Source organism: Lithobates pipiens, unplaced genomic scaffold (genome assembly GCF_037356315.1).
Source record: "Lithobates pipiens isolate NorthernLeopardFrog02 unplaced genomic scaffold, aLitPip1_a1.2 Scaffold_18, whole genome shotgun sequence".
NCBI classification, from domain to species: Eukaryota; Metazoa; Chordata; class Amphibia; order Anura; family Ranidae; genus Lithobates; species Lithobates pipiens.
Window position 1 is genome coordinate 575,646,285 of NW_027507758.1, and position 18,404 is coordinate 575,664,688.

The following is an 18,404-nucleotide window of genomic DNA, read 5'->3' on the forward strand; positions in this document are numbered from 1 at the left end:
TGTGGCAAAACTTGAAAATTAAAAACAGGAAGCAATCACGCCTTGGGAAAAAATGGCAATGTTTAAGCCGCTGCTGTCTAATGATGTCCCTACAGGGGGGCAAGGTTGAATTAAATATGTGAAAGACACAGCCTGCTCCACTTTGACTATGTCTAAATGTCAATGTGTTAGTCCATATAAGTGACTATACCTGATTACTATCCTACAGAACTCCTTATTAAAACATCTAAATGTTATGTCAAGGATGTAAGGGTACAATAACAAAATAACAAGAATATTAGATAAACCTCTATCAATGAAATGGTCCAATGACTAGTATTAAAGTGCATATGGTGATATAAGTGCTGATATAAGTGATATAAGTACTGTTGTGCTCCGTGTCCCATAGGGGACCAGTGCATCCACCTCCTTGAGGGTAGTCAACAATGCGCACTCACCAGGTATGTTGGACTCCTTTACCATACAACAAGAGGAGTCTGCCATGCATGTGGATCATTAATGGGGACCACTTACCAATGCCATCTCCTCTGTGGGTGTCCCGGTTCTTTCTGTTTTAGATGACTTCCAGTGATGGCTCAAGAACTCCGTGTGCAGGGGAGTGTGCAACAAGCGGTGTAAGACAATAAATTAAATTCTCCTCATAGAGTAAAATCCTTGCTTGATTTGTTAAAATATAGCAGCCTACCTAAAAACTTTTTAAACACCTGTCAATATGACAGGACTAAATGTCATCCAATAAACCATCAGCCCTACTCTTGTGTGACACTGGATTATAACATACTCTCTGGGCCAGAAGGGACGTGTAGCAGAGTCCTGTCATAATGACCCTTACACCAAATGATAAACTATGTAACCAAAAGCAGTCAAAAGCACTTAGTAGTACTCAACTCCAACTCTCCGCATTGGACTAGATAACCCCCCCCCCCCCCCCCAAATCACTGGCAAAGCGGAGCGGAACCAGACATAGCTCTTGTAGAGAGGTAATAATCTAGGGAGGTGCCATCACAGAGACTGGAGCATCAGCAGGGACGGCCTGCAACATAGGCTGTACCAGGGTGGCCACAGTGGGAGATTCCAGGTGAGCCGTGTGACTCGGGAGCATTTGTAATGCCATGGCAAACTGATCCATGCGATGATCCAGTTCATCCAATCTGGAAAAAATATTACCAACAAGTGGATTGACTGCATCTTCTGAATTCATGGCCTTTGCCTACTGTCAGAAACCATAAAATCAGACGAGACAGAAGTACAGTTAAATCACACTATTTTATTAATAAAAGTAAAAAGAACAAACTTAGCCAAGCCAGAAGTCAGGGATCAATGTAGAACAGCAAGCAGGATCTGGAGCCAGAAGGGATGTTGGCAAAGCAAGTCTTTAAACAGGAACGCAGGAGATGGGCTCATGACCAAGGCGAAAGCAGAGATCCTTTGGGCTGGACAGCTTAAGTAGGCAGGACTGACTAGCAGGATATCATCAAGAGCTGAGTAACTGTGGAGAAAAAGGAGCTGGCAATTAGCCGACAGGTGAGTGGCCAGCTCTGAGAATTAGCAACTATGCCTTACCTCCTGGCCCATTTAGCACTTTCCTTACCATTGTAATTCTATCAGGTTAGATTTTAGATGAATTGAGTATCACAGTAATATTATGAGATGGTAGCAGATTTCAAGAACAAGCTCAAGAGAGAATCCTGGTGGCAAAAATCAGGGCATAGTTTCCTCTCTGCAGCATTATCTATCTTCCAAGAATAGAAAACACACCAAAATATCCCATGACTTATCCTTACTTTATTGTTGTGATAATACTCAAAGAACATGTTGGTATACGGGACAGGAATAGGCCTAAAAGTGGACCTTCCAATTAGATGTAATGTCCATTTCCCTACAAACAGAATTTGTTTTACAAACCTTCCAAAATAAAGATTTGATAAAAATAAAAAAACCCTGGGCCACAGTCCACCACTCTCCTGGATGGTGTGGTTGTACTTCTGCCAAGGGCATTCTCAAGGGATTTTAAGCACCACAATTCCCTTCAGAGGGTGGGAGACTGGTCATAAAGCAGATATTTACTTTATTATAGAAAGTTCACTTTAAATGTAATGCTTTTAATATTTTCTTAACCTCCCTGGCGGTATGATTCAGTCTGGAATAAGGTGCTGAAAGCGGTACAATTATTTTGCATGGAAATCTGGCTTTTATTTTGTAGTCCTGTAATTCTTAGGAATAACGCTCTGAAATCTCTTCAAACCAGAGTCTAGCGGACATCCCGGGTATGATAAAGTTTATAATATAATAAAGAATAATAAAAAGTATTCAATAATGTAATCAAATCCAAAAAAAAAATGAAAAAGGGACATGTTTTGATTGCTATGGACAATCTCCAAATTCCAAGCAGTAAAAAACAGTATTTATAATATAAAAGTGCATGCAGGGCATTGCACAAACCACTAGGGACAAAGGGGGTGTGTATTTTTTACTACAGCACTGTAATCTGTAAGATTACAGTGCTGTGTGTGTTTTGTGTCTTTTTACATTTTTGAATTTGCCGGCGTTCTCCGCTCCCGTGCGTCGTAACGCCGCAGGGAACGGAGCTCGGCGGCATTCGGCACTGTGAATCGAGCAGAGGACAACTCGATCACACAGCGCTGAGGACATCGCTGGATCCAGGGGACAAGGTAAGTAACGTTACCTGTGTCCTCCCCTGCATCGAGCGGTGCAAGCCCGAGTCTGGCTCGGGGTTACCGCTATTGTAATTAAAATTCCAACCCGAGCCAGACTCGGGATTACCGCTAAGGAGGTTAAACGTTCATCCCCAGGAGAAACAATTACAATATCTTCCTTACCCATAATCTTCACAGTCTATCAAATTACAAGTATGTTTACAATTATATAACCATTTTTTTTTTTTTGTTTTTTTTTTGTTTTTTAAGCTTTACAGTCTTTTTCCATCACTGTTAGACCGACTTCCAGGACCTCACCAAAGAATTTTTGAAAATTTGAGACAGTTCCATAACTTCATTAGAGTAACATTTACTGAACAGAAGAAAAATCTCGATGTAAATGACCAGAGGAATCTCATTGATGCCTTCCTGGTGAAGCAGCAAGAGGTAAGGATCACATTTCATTAGAGATTAATTGAATGATCTGCAGCATTTGATATCCAAAATGGATGTTCTTAAATAAAATAAAGTTCCTCCAAATCTATCACATTTAAAGCAGATATTTTTAAGACTTTTTTTATATAGTCTTACTGCTGTGTAATTATCTGTAGATAACAGCAGAAAATATTTTTAGTGCTTCACTTACCAGTATATTTGTTGAAGGTCAGGCCACCTCACCCCAAACCTTTGCATTGACCAGTGAGCCCACTTATCATAGTGATGGGCCGATGGAAATGTACAGGAGGTTGGAAGACTGGTCTGGTCTTTAACACACCAAGAAGTGCTCAGACCTGTAGATTGTGAGATTTCGAGGACCCTATTGGTGAGGACTGAAGATATGTTCAGGCTCCTCTAGAATTCACATAAATGCTTTTTCCTAGCAGCTGTACCTAAATTAAAAATTTGACTAGAGGTTTTTTAATAATGTTAATATGCTCATTAGCTGTCACTTCTCTTCTACTCATGAGTCACACTTTAGCACTCACTTTTCTATCTGGCCTTGTGCCATACCTGCATCCACATATACAGAGCTCACAGTATCCATATTTTTTTCCGAAATTATATATTAGAAATTATACAATTTTCTTTCAGCAGGGATAGAGTAAGATGATAAAGGTTTCAATATTGGTAAACATCAGCAATTTTTGACATTCTCACAGCTGAAAATATAAAGGACCTTAAGATCCTCACAAAGAAACTAAAAGAACAGAATGAAAAGATGGAAATTAATTATATAAAAAACAAATGAAAAAAAAATTATGAAAACAGAAAAGGTAGTTAACTTCAAAGTTGATAATGAAGACATGCAAAACAGACTGGCATATAAGAGAAATAATAAAAAAAAGTTACTAAAAAACATAAGTAATTATGTGTCTATTAGTACAAAGATCAGAATCATCCAGGTGTTTTTTGTCATGGCTGTGAAAGCTGAAAAATTACGAAGCAAGGTTAGAAAATTATTGCTGCCTTTTGAAATTTAATATTGGCAAAGAATTTTAGCACTGATAACTAGGCTGAAGCTATCTTGTTTTGGGCATATTAGAGGAGCACATTGGAAAAGACAGTTATGCAGGAGAATGTAAGGGGAAAGAAGATGACCACCCAGCAATAAGGTGCTGAATAAAAATAAAATGAATAATTGCAGACACTAAAGACCCAAATAGAAGACAGATGCTTCTGGAGAAACCCCATGTATGTGGTGGCCAGCAGTTGCCTTCAACTTGATGCCATTTAATAACAATTTCAATATTTTATAAAGGAATGAGACTGCAGCACAATGTCTCAAGATTAAAGCTATAAATACTGAAAACATGTTAATTAGTCACATAGGTCTCCTACCACCATACAAAATATAGATACTTGTTATATAACCCTGGTTCAATTAGTACACAAACATATGTCACGCGAACCCTCAAATAGAAAGAAACTGATTTCACCCATTGCACTACATTGATTTTTTTTTTTTTTTTACCTTTTTCTAGGGAAAAACAGAGTCCTCTCAGTATTTTCACAATGAAAACCTAATTGCGCTGGTGTATGATCTTTTTGTTGCTGGAATGGACACAGTCACCACCAGCCTGAGATGGGCAATCCTGCTAATGATAAAATATCCAGAAATACAAAGTAAGAAAACACATTTTGATTAAATTATTGTTATTTCATCATAATTAAAGCTTACTGTATCATTGGAACAAAAAAAAAAACCCTCTTACCAGTCTTCAACATCTGAAAATGGTACAGTAAGGACCTGGATGGTGAGTAAAATGTTTTAGAAGGTAGAAAAAAAGTGCAGGATGTGTGAAAGTGCTGTTGGAAGGAGAGCTTTTTTTTTAATTATTATTTTTGGAGATGGTCTGAAATTTTACCTAAATGGAGAACATTTACATATCTAAATTTGTCAAAGTAATTATCATTTAATATAGGAATATCTATTCTTTGTCAGAGAAAGTTCAAAATGAAATTGATAGCATTATCGGCACAACTCCACCTCAAGCAGAGCATAGGAAGGAAATGCCATATACTGATGCCGTAATTCATGAGATACAGCGATTTTCTGATATTGTACCAGTTGGGACTCCACATGAAGCTAATTACGATGTCACATTTAGAGGTTATTTCATTCCAAAGGTAACTACATTTTATTTTATTTTGCAGCAATCAATAGCTGTTGTTATATCGGTTTTATACATGGTCTATCTACATCAACTCACAGGCCAAGAATGACAAAATTAAAAGTGTTGCAGTAGAAGGCAGCATTATAAAGACAACGCAGTAAAGAATCTACCTGTACATGTATTAAAAGAGATTATTTGTGAAAATTAGTTGTGAGAAAGGTACAATGCAATATGTATGGTGGTCATGCTCCAGGGCACACAGGCTGTGGATTTCGGTTTACTCACATGTAGGGATGAGCTTTGTGTTCGAGTAGAACATACATTCGACTCGAACATTTGCAGTTCGCCCGTTTGGCGAATATCGAATGTTATGGGCCGTTCGCGCCAAATTCATTTGGCGCGCACGGCCCACAATGCACTGCGCCATCGCAGTGCATTGCTGGCTCATGATTGGCCAAGCATGTACTGTGACCCCGCATGCTTGGCCAATCACAGCGCCGGCAGCGAGGAGAGCCATGATTGGCCACAGGCAGGGTGCCTGTGGCCAATCATAGCTCAGGCTGTGTAGTACACGCCCCACACTATATAAGGCCGCCAGCGCAGCGGCCTTGTGTAGTGTGTTGGCATCTGTAGGAGTTAGTGGGTGTTCTGTGTACCTTCAACACAGTATACACCGTTTGTTATCGGCCGATTTTGCGTTCTTGCTCTTCTGTAGTGGTTGTTGTCTGCGTGCCCTGACCGCAGTATACACCATTATATCCACCTATATAGCTAGCTATCTTGCTCTTTTTAAATTGTGCGTGCTGTCTGCGTGCCCTGACCGCAGTATACACCATTATATTCAACCTATATATAGCTAGCTATATTGCTCTTTTTAAATAGAGCTTGCAGTCAGTTGTAGGAGATTGTGCGTGCTGTCTGTGTGCCCTGACCGCAGTATACAACGTTATATCCACCTACATAGCTCTTCTCTAATTGAGCCATCTGCCATCTGCAGGAGTTAGTGGGTGTTGTGTGTGCCTCCAGCACAATATACACTACCCAATTGCTGGTTTTCCCATCTCTCTTCAGGCCATTACCATGTCTGGAAGGCCAGCAAGGAGAGGCAGACAGGCGCAAGCCGATAAAAGAAGGCAAGCAGGCTCTGTGTCTAGAGACAACAGTGCTGGTCGTGGACGTGGTGCATCGTCATCATCAGCACGTGGCCATGGGACACGCTTGTCCTTCTTTTCGGCAGCTGGACATGTTGAGCCACAACATGCCGAAGACTTGGTAGAGTGGATGACCAAGCCCTCTTCATCCTCCTCATCCTCTCTCACCCAGGCTCAGGGTACTAGCAAAGCAGCTGCCAACGCATCGTCTTCCCTCCTCTCAATGTCACCATCAGTGACTACTTCCCTAGACCCACCACGTCCTCCTGAGGAGTCTCCTGAACTCTTTGAGCACAGTGTTGGGTACATGCTCCAGGAGGATGCCCAGTGTTTTGTAGGCTCTGATGATGATACTCAGCTAGAGGAAGGCAGTAGCGTGAGCGCAGAAAGGGGATGCTCAAGAAGGACAGCAATCTGGCAGTCATGTTCCACAAGCTGCAGCATACTGCCAGGTTTGCTCCAGTGATGAAGAGGGAGGGGATGATGAGGGCACTGACTCCACGTGGGTGCCTGGCGGAGGCACATGTCCAATGAGACAGGATGCCCTCCGGGGGCCAGCTTAGGGGCAGCACACTGACTGAATCACACCGTAGAGCTCCGCCTGTGCAGGGAGCTGCCTCTGCATGTTATTCTAAAAGTTCTTTGGTGTGGGCCTTTTTTGAGACGAGTGCATCAGATCGCACTGCTGCTATTTGCAACATATGTCTCAAGCGTATCTCGCGTTGCCAAAACATCAGCCACTTGGGCACCACATGCTTGACTAGACATATGTTGACCTGCCATGCCGCTCATTGGCAAGCGTACTTCAAAGACCCACATCAAAGAACAAAGCGGACCTCTCCTTGCTCCTCATCAGCTGGGATCTCCAACCCCACTAGACCTTCAGTCCTCTCTGAAACCTGCTCTGAGAGGAAAGAAGGTGTAGAATTAGGTGTGTCACAGCCAAGTGCTTCCGGGCACTCTGCTAGCAGTACACCCACGTCCAATTATAGTAGGCAAATGTCCCTGCCCCAGCTGCTGGACCGCCGAAAGAAGTTCACTCCCAGCCATCCACATGCCCAGCGGTTGAATGCTAGCTTGGTTAAATTGCTAGCACTTCAACTGCTGCCTTTTCAGTTGGTAGACTCGCCCCCCCTCCGTGAGTTTGTACAATGTGCGGTTCCTCAGTGGCAGGTCCCCAAATGACATTTTTTCTCACAGAAGGCAATTCCGGCTCTCTACCGGCATGTGGAAGGCAATGTCCTTGCCTCGCTGGACAGGGCGGTCAGCGGTAAGGTGCATATTACCGCTGACTCATGGTCCAGCAGGCATGGACAGGGATGTTGCCTGTCTTTCACGGCCCATTGGGTCACTCTTCTGGCAGCTGGGAAGGATGCAGGACAAGGTACAGTAGTGTTGGAGGTTGTTCCGCCACCACGCCTCCAAAATGCTACTATTGGTTGTGACACACCTCTCTCCTCCCCCCCTCCTCTTCTTCTTCCTCCATGGCCTCTTCCAGTGCTCTGTCCTCAGAACCAGCGGTTCTCCGTAGGCATTACAGGGGCTACGCAGGTACGCAGGCAAAACAATGCCATGTCGTGCTTGTGCTGGTTTGTTTGGGGGACAGGAGCCACACTGGGGCAGATGTTTTGCCCCTGCAGGGGCAGGCCAAGAGGTGGTTGACGCCGCGCCAGCTTAAGCCAGGAATGGTGGTTTGCAACAATGGCACCAACCTTCTCTCCGCCCTCCGACAGGGACAACTGACCCATGTGCCCTGTGTGGCTCATGTCCTTAACCTGGTGGTGCAGCGGTACTTGGGCAGGTACCCGGGCTTACAGGATGTCCTGAAGCAGGCCAGGAAAGTCTGTGTGCATTTCCGCCAATCATTTAATGCCTGTGCTCAGCTGGCTGAGCTCCAAAAGGCGTTGAACCTGCCCAAGAACCGCCTTATATGCGACATGCCCACCAGGTGGAACTCAACATTGGCCATGCTGCAGCGGTTGCACACGCAGCAGAGGGCCATCAATGAGTACCTGTGCGACTACGGCACCAGGACAGGGTCAGGGGAGCTCGTTTTTTTTCTCACCACGCCAGTGGGGCATGATCAGGGATGCATGCACTGTCCTGTCACCATTTGAGGAGGCCACAAGGATGGTGAGCAGTGACAGTGCATGCATCAGTGACACTGTAACTCTTGTCCACCTCTTGGAGCATATGCTGCGTGGAATAATGGGCAGGGCACTTGAGGCAGAACAGAGGCAGGAAGAGGAGGACTTCCTTGCCTCTCAAAGCCCCCTTTATCCAGACAGTGTTCCTGCTGTGCCACCCATCACACAGGAAGAGGATGAGGAGGAGGAGGAGGAGGATGATTGTGTCAGCATGGAGGTGGAGGCTGGCACTCAACATCAGCAGCAGCAGCAGTCTTGTAGGGATAATTTACAGTCCCAAGAAACCCGTGGACTTGTACGTGGCTGGGAGGAGGTAGCTGCGGATCATGTTGTCCTTAATGGCCCAGAGGACTCCGGACCAAATGCCTCAGCTAACCTACGCTGCATGGCCTCCCTGATCCTGCAAAGCCTGCAGAACAATCCTCGTATTCTTCGGATCAAGGAGAGGCACCATTACTGGCTGGCCACTTTCCTTGATCCATGGTACAAGGGTAAGGTTGCCGACCTTATCTTGCCGTCGCAGAGGGAGCAGAGGATGAGACATCTCCAGGAGGCCTTGCAGAAAGGTCTGTGCAACGCGTTCCCAGAGACTGGGAGGTTGCAGACTCCTGGTCCTGGACAACGTGTTGCTGAGGCATCGATGAGAAAGAGCAGTGGAGAAGGTGGCCGTCTGACTAATGCTTTCCGACAATTTTTTAGTCCGCAGCCTCAAGGTATGATCGGTTCCAGCAACCATCGCCAGCGTCTGATTTGCATGGTGCAGGAATACCTAGGGGCAAGGTCAGACTTGGACACCTTTGCCACCGAAAATCCTCTGGCTTACTCGGTCTTGAGGATGGATCACTGGCCAGAGCTTGCACAGTATGCAATTGAGCTACTGGCCTGTCCTGCATCCAGCGTTCTTTCGGAACGCACCTTCAGTGCTGCTGGTGGCTTTTTTACCGATCACAGGGTGCGCCTGTCCACCGACTCAGTTGATCGACTGACCTTCATCAAGATGAATCAGTCCTGGATCACCCACAGCTACCAAGCACCTGAAGCTGATTTAACCGAATCATTTTTTTTGAAATATCACATCCCTTCAAGACTGTCTATGCTGATGCTGAGTGACTGTCCTGTTATGTTGATTGTCTATCCTCTTCCTCCTCCGCTGATATGTTGGAAGAACATTTTTGGTTCTGGGTGATGCCACCAGCCCAATTTTTCAGCCCCTGTTTAACAGGGTCGTTTAATTACAATTTTTGATGCAATGCTTTGCAGCAGGGCTCATTCCTGCACCACAACTAGAGTATATGGGAGAGGTTGCAGTGTCGTGGCACCAGTGCCTAAGGCCCAGTTTTTCTGCCCCTGTTTAACAGGGGCATTTAATTACAATTTTTGATGCTATGCTTTGCAGCAGGGCTCATTCCTGCACTACAACTAGAGTATATGGGAGAGGTTGCAGTGTCGTGGCACCAGCACCAGTGCCTAAGGCCCAATTTTTCAGCCTCTGTTTAACAGGGGCATGTAATTACAATTCTTGATATAATAGTTTACAGGAGGGCCCGTTCCTGTGCCCACCCAGAGTAACTGTGAGGAATTATAGTGTTGTGGCACCACAACCACCAAAGGTCAATTTTTCTACCACTGTTCAACAATGGCATGTAATTACAATTCTTGATATAATCGTTCACAGCAGGGCGCTCCAGCACCCACCAAGAGTCACTTTGAGGGCTTACAATGTTGTGGCAACACCAACACCTTGTTCCCCCATTTCTGCAGAGCATATAGGGCAGGCCCCTACTTTCAAACATCCAACTTACAAACGTCTCCTACTTGCAAATGGAAGGAGACAACAGCAAGTGAGATGAAAAGAGACGGACGGCAAAACAAATTATACAGGGGTAATAACCCTTCCCTATGTTTTCCAAAAAGCTTAAAATAGATTTTTTGACTGGAGCTACACTTTAAAAATGTACCAGTTGAAAATTACAAACAGATTCAACTTAACACAACAAACCTACACAGTCCCTGTCTTGTTTGCACCGCCTGTATACTGCTGTTCTGAGTATATAGTGCCTGAGTACAGGGTTCCCCTTAATATCCGTACAAGACCCAAAGGGGCTGGTAATGGGCAGGGGGGGCTACCCATGCCATTTTTCTCAATGATTTTCATCCATATTGCCGGAACCAAATATAACATTAAAACCGCAAGCAGTTTTAAATGACGTTATTTCCGTTAAATGTAATTTTGTGCAGGGACTTTTCTAAACACAGGAATCACGTGGCACTTCACAGGCATACTATAGACACCCCCAGGCACGATATTTAAAGGAATATTTCACTTTAATCGTCATTAAAATCAGTGCTTCCGCCAAAACGGCCATTTTTAAAAACATTTTAGGCATTGACCCATGTCCTCTGGGGCAGGAGCCAGGTCCCCAAACCCTTTTTAGGACAGTATCTTGCATATTAGCCATTAAAATTAGCACTTTTTATTTCGAACGTTCGAGTCCCATAGACTTCAATGGGGTTCTAAAGTTCGTACGAATTTTCGGTCCGTTCGAAAGTTCTGGTGCGAACAGAACCGGGGGGTGTTTGGCTCATCCCTACTCCCATAGTAGCCCTATTAAACAAACCAATCAAAAAATCCTGTGAGCTGTGGCAAAATGTATTACCTTCATGTTTATTGTCAATAAACAAGTTATTTCCCAATCATGGAAGTTTTCTGTGTTACATTTTTAAGAAGTTAAAAGTAATAGCTATTTTGCTATATACCCAGATTTCTTAAAATCTGGTCCCCATGGGTAGCCTACTCCCACTCTACTCTCGAGCTTTGCAGGCATAGCCACAAGTAGGTGATTAGCTGCCCTCCAGGGATGGGAGACTTGGCCTATTCCTTTGTCTTTGCATTTTTACATTGCTCTCACACACAGGAATCGACCTGGATCTCCAGCATTCCAACACTGCTCCTCCTGCCGTACATTGCTCAAATTGTCTTCACTAGAGGTCTCTGAGCAGTGCTGTATGCAGAGTGTGAGCAGTGGTTTGACTCTTCACTAGGGAAGAGCCCGATGTTCGTGTCGAACGTACGTTCGACTCGAAAATCTGGCGTTTGCCTATTCGCCAAACAGCGAACAATATGCGGCGTTCGTGGCAAATTCTAAAGCCGCCAGAACACCGTTAAAATCTATGGGACACTAACATGAAAAATCAAAGACTAACATGAAAAATCAAACAAGGGGACCCCAGATACCGGCCTCCCCCCCCCCCCCCCTGTAATAACTTGCATATAAGTCTTTAAAATGAGCACTTTTGATTATTCATGTTCGTGTCACATAGACTTTAATGGTGTTTGTATGTTCTTCCGAATTTTTTTGCCTGTTCGCATGTTCTGCTGCGAACTGAACCGGAGGGTGTTCGACTCATCCCTGCTCTCCACAAGGCATTTTAACCCTTACTGCAGTACTTGGTATGTAACAATGCAAAAAAGTGCATTTATTACTATATACGCAGCATGCTTACATAACAATAAATATGAAGACATTAACCACTAACAAACCAGCCACTGTCATTCTACTGTGGCAGAATGGAACAGCTGCGCAAATTGCCGTAGGTGTACATCAGCCTTTCTAAGAGCGATAGGGGGAACAAGATGCCAGAGGTGATGCGAGTGGCCTGCGGCTGCGATGTCTGCCGGAGACCTGCAATCACTCCTCAGAGAGCCAGAACGGGGATCTGTCAATGTAAACAGACGGGTCCCCATTCTGACAGGGGAGTAAAGAGAGATCCGCTGTTCCTAGCGATCAGGAACAGCGATCTCTCTCTCCTCCTCCAGTCAGTACACTGCCCCCACAGTTAGAAATACCTCTCTAGGGAACACTTAACTCCTTGATCGCACCCTAGTGTTAACCCCTTCCCTGCCAGAGACATTTATACAGTAATCAGTGGCTATTAATAGCTATGATCACTGTATAAATGTCACTGGTCCCACAAAAGTGTCCAATCTGTCCTCTGTAATGTCGCAGTCCTGCTAAAAATCGCAGATTGCTGCCATTACTAGTAAGAAATAAATAATAAAAATGCCATAAAACTATCCCCTATTTTGTAGATGCTATAACTTTTGCGCAAACCAATCAATATACGCTTATTGCAATTCTTTTTTACCAAAGATATGTAGAAGAATACATATTGGCCTAAACTGATGAAGACATTTTTTTTGGGATATTTATTACAGCAAAAAGTAAAAAATATCATTTTTTTTCCAAAATTTATGCTCTTTTTTTTATCGCACAAAAAATAAAAACCAGCGGTGATCAAATACCACCAAAAAGCTCTATTTGTAGGAAAAAAGGACATACATTTTGTTTGTGTACAAAGTCACATGATCGCCAATTGCCAGTTAAAGCGATGCAGTGCGGAATCGCAAAAACTTGCATATCCTTCTGGTCCTTAAGTGGTTAACTGAGATTTAATAGATTTTCACGGACATGCAGATGCAGAATTTTGCTTTACTACAATCCCCAGACCATGTTTTAAGGATTTCTCTAAATTAATGTAAGCTGGAAATTTGTTATTTAGAAAATATGTGTAAGTTCAGTTTTTAATGATTTTTTTTTATTTATTTTTTATTATCCTTGCAGGGCACTTCTGTTTTCCCATTGCTGTACTCTGTACTGACAGATGAAGCCTATTTTGAAAAACCCTTTGAGTTTTATCCAGAGAATTTCCTTGATGCTGAAGGAAATTTTAAAAAGAATGATGCCTTCATTCCATTCTCTATAGGTAAACATAAACAGATCATGATGATGATGATGATAATTTCAAAGACTGGACAGTATATACAGTAGTTTTTAGTGCTTAAAAATAGTTTACAAAAAAGTTTGAAGAACGCAGTTACCTGAGCTAGTTAAGTATTTCTTCTGCCGCGTACACACGGTCGAACTGTTTGACGTACTTAGTCCGTTGAAACACATTTCAGCGGACAATCCGCTCGTGTGTGGGCTTCAGCGGACTTTTTCAGCGTGCAGTCCGGAGTACTAAGAATTTCGGTTTTTCCAAAAACCTGTCCGTCGTACTTTGGTTTCAGAGGACAATACGGTCGTCAGTATGCTAGTTCGACGGACTAAGAATGGCGCATGCCCAGAAAGGATTTACACGGCGGAAGGGTGCTTTGCTGTGTCTTGGACTTCCTATTTCTAGTCCCGTCGTACGTGCTGTAGACGTCATCGCGCAAGCTTTCGACGGACTGTTTGTGTATCCGTGTGTGGTCAAGTCCGTTCAGTGGAAACTACGACGGATTGTCCGTCGGATTGTATGACGGACTAAGTACGCCATACAATCCGCTCGTGTGTACGTGGCATTCCTCTCATGTAGGATCTGTGCACTCTTATGTTTTCATTATGTAACAAAGATATTGTTTGAAATAACTGCTTTTATGAAAAGACCACATCATCCTGAAATCAATTGTACCACAATATTGGATCGATTTTATGTACGATTGATCATTTTTATGGAAACAATCTGCCCTAAGGAAAAATTCATTTAAAATAGACTACACTGCTCTTTTTATCTGAAACTCTAATTTCTAAAATAATTATTCTAAACAATCACATTTTATGATAAATTGTTTATTACAATGTGGTGTATTAATCATAATTTCCCCAATGAGAATTATTATTATTATTATTATTATTATTTCTATTATAATACTTTTTTTTATATAGTGCCTTTTAAAGGTAGCTTCTCAAAGTGCTTTACACAAGAAAACACAAGACATACACAGGATAAAATTAATGCCGGCCATACACGGTTCAAATTTCGAAAGAATTTTCTTTTTCGAAAATCGTATCTAAGAATTTTCATATGAATTTCGCACCATTAGTGGGCTGCAGCAACAGCCGATTTTTGGTGTGGAAATCAAATTTGAGGAATTGGACATGTTGGAAAATTTTTTAAAACTAACGATTTTCTAATCAATGATGCAAGAAATTTAATAAGAAAAGAAAATTTACGGAGAGAAAAGAAGATTCCCGTCCACGAAAATTATTTTCTGTAGCAACATGGGGTGAAATTGAAGGCTTGGTCAGCCGAATTTCAAAAATCAATGGTGGCATCATCGGATCACAAAAAAAATGAACTTTCTGATTTTGAAAAGAAAATTTGTTTGAAATTCGACCATGCATGACCTGCATTAGGAAGAAAGGGACAATTATGTGAAAACTTGTCTAAAGAGAAAAAAATTTAGATTTGATTTGGATGGATTTAGAGAAGATGACTCTTTGATGTTTGAAAGTAAATTCCGGAGTTTTGGAGAATAGCAGAAGAAGGCTCCTTATTTATATTCATTATGTGCAAATGGGGCAAAGAAAAAATTGTTATAAGGATATACAGTAGCATGTGCTGTTCAAATGTTTTTCACTGATTTAAAATTAAAGTACTGCATTTGACCATCCGGTGGCACAAGAAATGTCAGGAAATTATATTTACAGTGCCTTGCGAAAGTATTCGGCCCCCTTGAACTTTTCAACCTTTTGCCACATTTCAGGCTTCAAACATAAAGATCTAAAATTTTAATTTTTTGTGAAGAATCACCAACAAGTGGGACACAATTGTTTAGTGGAACGAAATCTATTGGATCTTTGAAACGTTTTCAACTAATAAAAAAATGAAAAGTGGGGCGTGCAAAATTATTCGGCCCCCTTGCATTAATACTTTGTAGAGCCACCTTTTGCTGCAATTACAGCTGCAAGTCACTTGGGGTACGTCTCTATCAATTTTTCACATCGAGAGACTGAAATTCTTACCCATTCTTCCTTGCAAAACAACTCGAGCTCAGTGAGGTTGGATGGAGAGCGTTTGTGAACAGCCGTTTTCAGCTCTTTCCACAGATTCTCGATTGGATTCAGGTCTGGACTTTGACTTGGCCATTCTAACACCTGGATACGTTTATTTGTGAACCATTCCTTTGTAGATTTTGCTGTATGTTTGGGATCCCTGTCTTGTTGGAAGATAAATCTCCGTCCCAGTTTCAGGTCTTTTGCAGACTCCAACAGGTTTTCATAATGGTCCTGTATTTGGCTGCATCCATCTTCCCCTCAATTTTAACAATCTTCCCTGTCCCTGCTGAAGAAAAGCAGGCCCCAAACCATGATGCTGCCACCACCATGTTTGACAGTGGGGATGGTGTGTTGAGGGTGATGAGCTGTGTTGCTTTTACGCCAAACATATCGTTTTACATTGTGGGCAAAAAGTTCGATTTTGGTTTCATCTGACCAGAGCACCTTCTTCCACATGTTGGTGTGTCTCCCAGGTGGCTTGTGGCAAACTTTAGACTAGACTTTTTATGGCTATCTTTGAGAAATGGCTTTCTTCTTGCCACTCTTCCATAAAGGCCAGATTTGTGCAGTGTACGACTGATTGTTGTCCTATGGACAGACTCTCCCACCTCAGCTGTAGTTCTCTGCAGTTCATCCAGAGTGATCATGGGCCTCTTGGCTGCATCTCTGATCAGTCTTCTCCTTGTCTGAGCTGAAAGTTTAGAGGGACGGCCAGGTCTTGGTAGATTTGCAGTGGTCTGATACTCCTTCCATTTCAAAATGATCGCTTGCACAGTGCTCCTTGGGATGTTTAAAGCTTGTGAAATCTTTTTGTATCCAAATCCGGCTTTAAACTTCTCCACAACAGTATTACGGACCTGCCTGGTGTGTTCCTTGGTCCTCATGATGCTCTCTGCGCTTTCAACAGAACCCTGAGACTATCACAGTGCAGGTGCATTTATACAGAGACTTGATTACACACAGGTGGATTCTATTTATCACCATCAGTCATTTAGGACAACATTGGATCATTCAGAGATCCTCGCTGAACTTCTGGAGTGAGTTTGCTGCACTGAAAGTAAAGGGGCCAAATAATTTTGCACGCACACCTCTTTTCAGTTTTTTATTTGCTAAAAAAGTTTAAAATATCCAATAGATTTCGTTCCACTTCACAATTGTGTCCCACTTGTTGGTGATTCTTCACAAAAAATTAAAATTTTATATCTTTATGTTTGAAGCCTGAAACGTGGCAAAAGGTTGAAAAGTTCAAGGGGGTCGAATACTTTCGCAAGGCACTGTAGCACCGTCTAGTGGCAAAATTGAGTATTTTTCATTTCAATGCAATAAAAAAAAACATTCCACAAGCATGGGAAATAGCCTAATAACATTGTTTCTCTCCCCCTCTTTGCAAAGAACAAATGTACATGCACAAAATCCGTTGTCGGAAATTCCAATCGTGTGTTCACAATTCCGATGCACAACGTTCTACACATGCTCGGAAACAAGCAAAAGAGCCGCATTGGCTATTGAACGTTAATTTTCTCAGCTCTTCGTACGTCACTGCATTCTCGGCATTCGGAATTTCTGACAACATTGTGTGACCGTGTGTATACAAGACAAGTTTGAGCCAACACCCGTCAGAACAAATCCCATGGATTTTGTTGTCGGAATGTCCGATCGTGTGTACGCGGCTTTAGAATGAGGGAAGATGAATGGCACTGAATCATGACTACAACCTTTTACTGTATAACCCTCAAACCAATGTGAAAGCTTGTTTCAATTGGACTACTGTTTTTATTTGTTTGATCATTTGTTTTTTATTTTAATTGCTTTTACTTGATCTTTATTTTTATGTGTGCCTACATAGCAATATAGAGATCAACAGGTGTCCATACAAGAACTAAGCAATACAGTTAAAGTTGATTGTGTTCTAAAATATACTCGTGTCCTTTTCTAGGCAAAAGAAGTTGCGTTGGTGAAACCTTGGCCAGAATGGAGCTTTTCCTCTTCTTTACAACCCTACTTCAGAACTTCACCTTCCAGGCTCCCCCCGGGGCTGAAGTAAACCTTACTCGAGTTCAGGCAGCACTCAGCGCACCAAAGGCTTACCAACTTTGTGCAATACCTCGCACCTAATTGCTTTATTTAAACAATATAGCATTACATAATCTATGCCAGTTTAGAAACCTCTCATCTAACAAAAATTAGATAAGAAAACACAATGGACCTGCAGAAGCATATTGCCAAATGAACGGTTTATTCACGTTTGTTTCCTTTGTGTTCTTTAACCAGCTTTGGACACTGGATGTACTACACATGTCCAAAAACTCTTCATCCAAGTTCACAAGTATCTCCTGTCCTTCTACCTCCTCTCTCACTTGCCAGCAATTCCCCATGATCAAAATGGCAGTTGGCAGTTACTGTGTATATACGGCAGCTCAAAATGGATTGTTGACACAGTATTGAAAAACATTGTTCAGATGTGTGATAAATACAAGTAACATTTTTGTATTTATTCTGTTTCATTCATTTGCAGTTCAAACTACATATGATTTCAGTTGAATCAACATGACCATAAAAAAAACGCTATTTTATTTTTATTTCTTTAACCACTTCCCGACCAGCACACGCTGTACGTCACAGAATGGCACGGGCAGGCATATTGGCGTACAGGTACGTCCGATCTTTAATGCCACCCTGCCATGGCGAGCCGGTCAGGACCCCCGTGAGTCCGGTCACGGGACTCGATCGCCGTGGGCATACCCGCCATCATCTCACGGGGCGGCTGAATGGAGAGATGCCGTTGTAAACAGCATCTCCCTATTCTGCCTAGCAACAAGTGACGCTGATCTCTGCTCCATGTGATTGGAGCAGAGATCAGTGTTCACTAAATGAAAGCCCAGCCCCCAACAGTTAGTAAAACACCCCTAGGAGCACTTAACCCCTACACTGCCACCCACTGGTTAACCCCTTCACTGCCAGTGTCATTTAAACAGGAATCACTGCATTTGTATAGCAGTGATTGCTGTATAAATGA

General features: G+C 42.7%; 1 protein-coding gene across 2 annotated transcripts in view; it reads left to right on the top strand.

Moving 5' to 3' along the window:
* LOC143989057 (cytochrome P450 2F2-like) overlaps positions 1–17,882 on the top strand; it is a 144,422-nt gene extending 126,540 nt beyond the window's left edge. For both annotated transcript variants that reach the window (XM_077489067.1, XM_077489066.1), the window contains exons 6-10: positions 2,928–3,104; positions 4,640–4,781; positions 5,101–5,285; positions 13,193–13,334; positions 17,325–17,882. In XM_077489067.1, coding sequence (XP_077345193.1) covers positions 2,928–3,104; positions 4,640–4,781; positions 5,101–5,285; positions 13,193–13,334; positions 17,325–17,503 — 825 coding nt within the window. In that variant the 3' untranslated portion in view covers positions 17,504–17,882. The remainder of the gene's footprint in view (positions 1–2,927; positions 3,105–4,639; positions 4,782–5,100; positions 5,286–13,192; positions 13,335–17,324) is intronic.
* The last annotated feature ends 522 nt before the right edge of the window (positions 17,883–18,404 follow it).